The 9,041-nt window shown below is 35.1% G+C and overlaps 1 protein-coding gene across 1 annotated transcript; it reads left to right on the top strand.

Moving 5' to 3' along the window:
* The first annotated feature begins 88 nt into the window (after positions 1 to 88).
* LOC147291174 (cytochrome b561 and DOMON domain-containing protein At5g48750-like) lies at positions 89 to 2,336 on the top strand. Its single transcript, XM_086238013.1, has 2 exons — positions 89 to 675; positions 1,643 to 2,336. Exons 1-2 carry the CDS (start codon positions 199 to 201, stop codon positions 2,279 to 2,281), a joined length of 1,116 nt encoding a protein of 371 aa, XP_086094139.1. The 5' UTR covers positions 89 to 198; the 3' UTR covers positions 2,282 to 2,336.
* Positions 2,337 to 9,041: the final 6,705 nt, after the last annotated feature.

Below are 9,041 nucleotides of genomic sequence, written 5' to 3'. Positions count from 1 at the left end.
TAATTTATAACGTTGTTTTATTTTCATTATATATATATATATATATAAACGTGCATTTGGTTCCACTGGGTGGTTTGTCGTTTTTCGTTGACCTGAAAAGCTACATGCATGTTCTAAACAAGAATCTAGGCCCATGAAACTCCTTTCAAATGAACTAGGTTCTTCTTTCACTCAAAAGAAAGAAACTCATCCTCTCCGATGACGACGAGGATGTTCATCGTTGGATTGATGTGGTTTGTGCTTCTACTCTCGGCATCTCCGGCAAATTCTTCCTCATGCACCTCGCAAATTTTTACCAACAGAAACCTTTACACCATTTGTGCCGACCTCCCCACCCTCAGCTCCTACCTCCACTGGGCATACTGCCCGTCCAACTCCGGAGGATCCTCCCTCTCCATCGCCTTCATCGCTTCCCCGCCTAGACCCGACGGCTGGATTGCGTGGGCCATCAACCCCACCGCCACCGGAATGGTTGGGGCTCAGGCATTGGTGGCCTTCAAGACACCTGACGGTTCCATGATGGTCAAGACCTTTAACATCAACTCTTACAATTGCACTGTAGAGTCCAAGCTAGAATTCGATGTTTGGGACATGAGTGCTGAAATGTCGGTGGACGGATTCATCATTCTATTTGCCACGGTGAAGTTGTCTGTAGAAATACAAGTGGTGAACCTGGTAAGATTCGCTGCCTTGGTATATATACTAAAATTTCTTTATTACGTAGTATGTTTAATTTGAGCAGGCCGGTTGAATAATAGATATGATAATGTGAGTTCACTTTGTTTGATCTTCTCCTAAGGAAATGTTCATCCTTAAGAAAAATTATTGTATGTGACCATAACACTACATAATATGATCACGTGCTGTTACTAATTCATTTAGATTTTAACACGCATGTACAATTATAACACATGCATAAGAAAGCAAGAAGAAATTGCAATACGTACAGCTTTTGCATCATCTTGTTTTTAATGCTCTTGGTGTTTGTGGGTGGTGGTAGACTGGGAGTGGAACTTCTTATAGAGAGAAATCAACGGAAGTAAAGGGGGTGGGTGAGATTCTTCTTTATAATTTGGTTGTGGTGGGCACTGGCTTGCATGTTTGCATAATTCCAAGTCCATGTCTACTTTTTAATGATAACTGTGTTTGTTCCCCTACGTAATATTCGAACTCTTTAATATTCTTGTCCTCACATTAGAATAAAGGTGTTATGCTAACCAACCTTTAAATGTATAATTGTTCCATCCTACACTTGGACTAAGAGATTGGGATCATACAAGGAACAATTTGTTTATTAACTATGAAGATTGTGAAAAACTTCGTAACAGAATGAGAGATTATTGGATGATGATAGTTTGATTGTGTACATTGAAAAATATGTATTTGATAGTATTGATAATGAAGTTATAATATTGCGTTTTCAAAGTATGAAAATTTGTTGTGGACAATTATGATTTGTAATATTGTGTTATTTTTTATGAATGAAGTTTTTGTTCATTAATATTGAAGGGTTTTTTCCTACCCAAAAAAAATATTCTTGAGTTTCTTAATCTTGCCCCCATAACAGAAGATTTCTGGATCCGCCACTGTAGACAACAACATATGAAACTAAATTTCAGGGTCTATCCGCCATTAATTGCAGGTGTGGCAGGTGGGTTCTGCCGTCTTGGATGGAGTTCCAACTATGCATGAGTTGGGAACACCCAATCTCGAGTCCAAGGGGACTCTAACTCTAAGTACAACAACAGGAGCAACCTTTGGCCCCCATAAGCAAGCTCAGTGCCAACCAGCTTGTCAGGACAATAAAAAAACACAAACCCTGCGCTTTCGGATCCTGCTTGGATTGAGCATTACCATTACCATTAGTTCGACTGTAACTCTTACGTATACAGTTGTCGTGAGTTCAAAGAAGCCAACCAAAATACCACCACCCTCCCCACCACCGCCACAACCACCGGTAAGTCCCAAAATACCACCACCCTCACCACCACCGCCACCACCACCGGTAAGTCCCAAAATACCACCACCCTCACCACCACCGCCACCACCACCGGTAAGTCCCAAAATACCACCACCCTCACCACCACCGCCATCACCACCAGTAAGTCCCAAAATACCCATTGAGATGGAGACTCAATTCGGAGAGGAAATTTGGATTCAAGTTCCGAATGGTATGCAAGTTGCCTTGCACCCAAATCCACCTTACATGCCATGCCATGTGCAGCAGTGTCATCTGGTGTGCTCTGAGTACACGGAGCCCAGTGCTTGTTATGTAATGTAAGAAAGTTTTTCCTTTTTATTTTCTGGTCAAAGTGATTTCATGTAAAAAATTGGGTATAATTGTTATATTTATTTAATAATTAGAAAATAATTTACATCCAAAAAAGATTTAATGCATATTATGAACCAAAACAAATTCAAATGAAATTGTGAATAAGTTTAAAAAAAATCTTTATACGGTTGAGACTCATATTGAACACTATATATGACCTTATGACAAATTTACGTTGCTACTATCCTATAATAAAATCGCCCATTTCCATGCTAACTAATTAAATTGGGTTGGTGGCATTTTCTTAATGCTAGCTCACCTTAATGATTATTATTCATATATAAATAATAAGAACACAACAATGCCCGTACATCAACTCAATTATACGTGTATCTACACCCTTAAATTAACTAACTCAAATTGATCGGCATGTAATATGAGGTTCTTGTGGATGATGTGATGGGTATATATATATATATATATATATATGTGTGTGTGTGTGTAAAAATTGATGTTAGAGATTTTAAATTTGTATCTTAAATTCAAATCTCAAATGATGTGTACATTATTGTAGTTGTCAATGTTATACTTATTGTCAAATACATGATCCGTTGAGTTATGTATGAACTAATAAAATACTGACATATAATTTGTGATACAAATTTAAAATTCCTAACAATACTAATATTTAATTAGAATAATAAAAAATCATAACTACTAATTTCAAAATATTAATTCTAATACAAATCGGCAAATTAATTAATAAAAAAGTATTGTGTACGTGTGTATTTTGTTTGTTTTGGTTTACAATTGATGTGTGTTCGACTTTCATAACTACTCTCATATATTGTTTTCTTCAGCTGTGATATAATAATGAAGATTCCTTAAGGAAGACAAATTTTTGGTTCCACTCGGTTTTGTTGGGACATAATAACCATTGCTAGTCTGAGGATGCTAAGGAAGAAAAAGAAAGAAAAGATAAACACAATTTCTGTTTTTTTTTTTTTTGCCAAAAGATAAACACAATTTCCAACCACTGCAACAAAATTGTCGATATATATCAGTCGTGGACTGATATCTAATTGGCTAGTCGTCTGATATAACGAGTCGTGATATCTAATGTTCATATTTTAGATATCAGTTTTAAACTGATATGTAAACATTGTTTATATATCTTTTTTTTTTTTTTCTTTCTAACCTGATGTCTTAAATACAAAATTAATATCCGATTTGATATTATTTCTGATATCTATAAAATCCGAGTATCAATAGTTCTGGTAAATAGATATCGTATTTGTGGTAGAATATGATATAAAACCATGGTATCAATATCAGGTTTTAGGTAGAATATGATTTAAAATCATGGTATCAATATCAGGTATATGGTAAATTCTGATATATAATCTTGACATCAACATCGAGTATGAAACTGGCCCTGATATCTAAATATTGTTTATATATCAAGTCTGAAAGAGAACCTGATATCAAAACAGTATAACATTTCAGTTTTTAAACCAAAACTGATATCGTTTATTATTTTAAGTTTAAAAAAATAATTTAAAATGTATGATATATATCAGTTTTTTTCACCTAAAAGGGATATCAATGAATTCAACATACAATTGTGGCTATAATTTGAATATAAGGGCAGAATGAATATATAAACATTAATTGAATCAAAATTACACATTCATTAGAATATAATAATTGCATTGATAATTTCATAATAAAAATAAGTCAAGTATTACAAGCTACCAAACTATTAGAACTAAAATTAATGTCCAAAGAGTCATATACCAAAATTACTAAGCCACACATCACCTACAAAGTATATATGACTCGAATAATAAGGGGCTTGTCACTTGAAGGCTTCACTTTTCCTTGAGGCGTTGTCCGTGTCGAAAAGCAAATGGAAGAGGAACCAGCAAGCCCAAACCTATGAACAAGAAATACATTAAGAACATTTTGCAACATAAATGAAACAAAATAACTAGAGATTTTCAATATTCAAATTCTTGAAGCTGTTCAAGCACCAAATTAAAAGAGGCATGAGACCAAACCTCTCTGCTCTAGCCTTTCTCTTCTGCTGATCCTCTAACTTTTTAGATGCTTCAGATCCATGAGATGTGGAAACAGTACCAAATCTGCAATAATTAAGATTCATGATCATCTCATTTTCAGAATCAACTGCACCACAAAAATCTATGAGCTGAAATAAAAAGAAAAGAAAAGCAACTTTAAACATATGGAAATAGGACATGCTGCACATGCACATACAAAAAAGTGCATTCTCATACCTTGTACAAAGCAGCAAGTTCATCCACTAACCTGAAACCAAGCGATGAATTAATTAATATAAAAGATAAAGGATTTTTAATGAAAGCCTGAGTTTATACTAAAACTACATTTAAACCATAACTCACTACACCCACCTACCCACCTACAAAGGCACACACAGAAGAATATCATTCTTAAGTAAGAAGATGCTCTCACCAGTAAAACAGCCATCATCATCAGCATGCATCCACAGAAAGAAGAGATAGAAAATGCGCCTGAAATGAGTTAATAAAAAGGCAACTAACATTAGCATTTAAACTATTCTAACAACAATAAACTGCATGACTCAATTTACTCAAATGTATCATACTTTGTATTCTGCATATTATAAGTTACTTCCATCTTGCTAATCTCTGCACACAACATTTTCAGAACTATTTAATTAATTTAAGACAGTAATATATAATGCTATGCTCATTTAGACATATTTTTTATTAATAAATGTAACAGATGCACATATCTTTAAGTACCAAATCTGCCAAAAAGAGCAATGGTAGTTTACAGCAGAATTATCAAATCAAAGCAAACAAAAAAGAGATAAAAAAGATAAAGAAAGGCAAGATAAGAGTATTAAAGATAAAATGGAAACTGACAGCAGACTTGGCATTGCATTTCTTTTGGGTACAGAACTCCAAAACCCTTGCAAGATTGCATGAAAGATCAAATATGACACTGCATTTCTTTTGCTAGAACTCTAATACCTGCAAAGAATGTTTACTAAATTACATACAAAATCTAGTGTGGAAAATACCAAGCATACCACTCGAACTATTACTGACTTATACCACATACCACATCAAACTCAAGTATCCAAATAAAATTCAAAAAGAAAAAAAAAAATATATATATATATATATGCTACCAGTCATGAGTCTAATGACTTTTATTGCATCACATGATCTATATTAGTCTTGACTGCACAACACATTTCTCACCTAACAATGAATGGTGGTAGAAGAATTGGGGTGTGTTTTCATAATTTATGCAGGTGTATTTGTCAATTGCATATATTTCTATCAGCACATGCAACACAAAATCTAAAGCTACGATCAATCAACTTGATCAATTGATCTCATTGGCCAATACCATTAGCTACAATAATCGAAATGCATCTGTTACTCACAGCAAGTGCAGTATATCAGTTACTCACAACATGTGCTATGTCTCTTCGAGACGTCTTCTGAGCTCTGGGACCAATTTGGCAAGCTTCTCCAGTTCTTCCATACTCAGACCTAGACAAAGAAATAATTTGGTACAAAATAAGAAAAAGAAACGAGTCATGTAATCAACCATCCCCCAGAATTATAATCAGTAATTATTTATGTAGTCAAGCAGATGAACCTTAACAACTAAGAGAGGAAGGTAGCTCAATGAGAGACGGAGCAAGATCTGAGACACAAAATTAGCAAATTAACATCAAAATAAGACTAAAAATTGAAGACCCAAAAAGAGAATTAGAAATAGAAACCCTAAATTCCTAATAGAAACCCTAAATAAAAATTACCAAAACAAAACAAAAAGATAGAGAGGGTGTGACACAAAATTACCAATGAATGGCATTGATTCAATGTCACCTAAGAAGAAAGAAAAAGACTAATATCTTGCAGATGAAAGTAAGGATCAACCAACCTGAACAGAGGTGCAAATCCATCAAATATAAAAACATAAATTATTAATAAGTCATTTGCATAGTTAACTTGCCTGCAGTCTTGTCTTTATAGTATCAATGGGATATAAAGCTGTTTCAACAATAACACCAGCTGTACCTCCTGCTATAACACTCTCTACAAAATCCACCATACTAGTTAAAGAAAGGATACAGTATGTAACAAACTTAGGCCTGACATACTCGAAGAAATAGACAATGTTATAAATTCAAAAGCTATTGCCCTCCCCCTTCCCCTCCGTTCAACTACAAGCTTGTTATTATTGTTTATTTTTTTGTTGTAATAAAAAGAAAGAATTGCTAACTGTACAATTGCTCTGACATCGAAAGGCTAAAAGGGAATTGTGTACATCCAATTGGGAGAGAAAAAAAAATAAAAATTGTAAGCATTTCCTGTATTTCCTTCATTGTTTAAAAATAAATATTGAGAGAGAAAAATGTTTTAAACATCTTATAACCCAAGGTCTTTTGAAGAGATAATGAAATCCATATATTGTATATTAAATCATTAAAGATTAGCAGTCTTTAATACATTGATCAACTCAAAGAATTGAACTTAATTATGATTCTTAGTAAAATGCAACCTAGCAATCAATACATAAGTAACTTCAACACTAAACAATATGCTGCATAGGAACTTCACTTGCAAATTTTAAATGTACCAAATAAAGTACGCAAGAAATCAAATGGTTTATCTTCATGCATGCTGACAGATGCAAAAGACTTCTGTGTAGAAATCTGCATTTTCTAGCTACATGCATCTGCAAAACCATATTACCTGTTCAAACACAAAAAAATGCAACAGCATACAATAAAAAATACCTATATGTGCTATAACCCAACATCATCAAAAGAAAGAGCTTATATACATTAAATCACTATATGTTCTATAATCCCTATATCTTAAGTGTAAGCTACATTGTAAAACCCGGGTATTATTCTAGAGAACCATTACTGAATTTAGGAAAATGTTTTTATAAATGTGATACTTATCCATATATGTTGAATTGAAAAGAGAAATTCTACAACCAACCTGAACTGAGCAATTCTACAAACATATGGTTTGCGTATGTCCTTCAACCTAAACAGAGCAATTCTACCAATTTCAACTCAAAAGAATCCAATTAAATCGAAATGGGTCAGAAATAAGTCAAAGAAGCTCAACCCGACCACCACACACGGCAGAGCCCGCGGTAGCCGTGGATTCCAAATTGGGCTTTTCCATTCTATTAACAATTGAGCAAAACGGAGCCAACAAACATGTAGAGGATGAATAGAGAGTTGAAATCGATACCTGACTCGATGGAATTGGCCGCCGGAATCGTCGAAATCGCGCTGGAGCCGCTGCTGGCTTCTCGGCATCGATTCGCCTTGTACAGTGGTCCGATGAATAATCGAAGGCCACCAACATGTTCAGAATGATGAGAGCTTCAAAACCCACTAGGCCCGACATCTCAACTTCGTCGGGATCGGCAGATTGCCGCCGGAGTGGCTGTCGGCCCTGTGGCTTCGATTCGCCATGATCGGCAGTTATCTGGGACAAAGAGAGACACGGGGAGGGAGAGTAGAAGAAGACGAGACTTTTGGTGGTACTCTCGTCGTCGTGGCCTCCGGACGACGGCGAATTTTTCGGGGAAAACGATCGGCCCACGCGAGAGAGAGAGAGAGAGAGAGAGAGAGAGAGAGAGAGAGAGAGAGAAGCGGGTGAGAGGAGAGAGAACATAAAAAAAAGGCCTAAATTCAATTTAGACACATAACTATATAAGCTATTTCAACGGGGTCCATGAACTTTAAAATATTTCAAATATACACCCGATCTATTATCTAAATTGAAAAATGAATTTCTGTCCATTGATTCGTTGAGAGATCAGTTAAATGACAGCTTGACTTTTGCTGACCGGGATTACTTGGCGACGTGGCGCTATCTCAGCAAACATTTCCCGCCAAATGAGCGACACGAGCCCACAATTTAATAATAATAGAGAGAGAGAGTTTTTTGGCCCGTGTCAGGGGTTAGGTGGACCCGTGTCGCTCATTTCCTGCCAAATGAGCGACACGGGTCCACCTAACCCCTGACACGGGTCCACAAACTCATCATTTCTTTCTCCCTCGTTGAACACAAGTAAGAGATTTATATTCGAATTTGAAGGAAAACGTGATGTTTTTTGGAGACTAAATGGTCAGGAGAGCGTTCGACGAGCGGGAAAGAGGTGATGGGTGTGTGGAGCCGTATCAAGTGGACATGTGTTGCTCATTTGGCAGGAAATGTATGATGAGTTGGTGCCACGTCACCAATTAATTCCCGTTAGCAAAAGCCAATCTGACATTTAACTAATCTCTCAATAAATTGATGGACGAAATTTCATTTTTCAATTTACATAATAAATCAGGTGTATATTTGAAATATTTGAAAGTTCATGGACCCCGTTGAAATAGCATATATAGTTATGTGTCTAAATTGAATTTATGCCTAAAAAAAATACTGATTTGGGTTGTTTAAATTAACCCTAGCCTGCGGAAATACAAAAATTAGATCAACTGATATTAAGATATCAGTTGACATGTTATACTGATATGATAAAAATATATAAGAAAAAGTAAAAACTTTTTATATCAGGTGTTCGGGTGGGTGGACAAAATAATTAGAGAATGTAAACTTAATATATCAGTTAACAGTTTAAACTGATATATTTATAAATTCTTAAAAAAAAGAAAAATATTATATATCAGTTGATAAAAATCATGTGATTTCTAATAGAGTTTAGA

The sequence above is a fragment of the Dryas octopetala genome, chromosome 3 (genome assembly GCF_963921425.1).
Source record: "Dryas octopetala chromosome 3, drDryOcto1.1, whole genome shotgun sequence".
In the NCBI taxonomy this organism is placed as follows: Eukaryota; Viridiplantae; Streptophyta; class Magnoliopsida; order Rosales; family Rosaceae; genus Dryas; species Dryas octopetala.
This window is presented reverse-complemented; position numbering and strand designations above follow the sequence as displayed.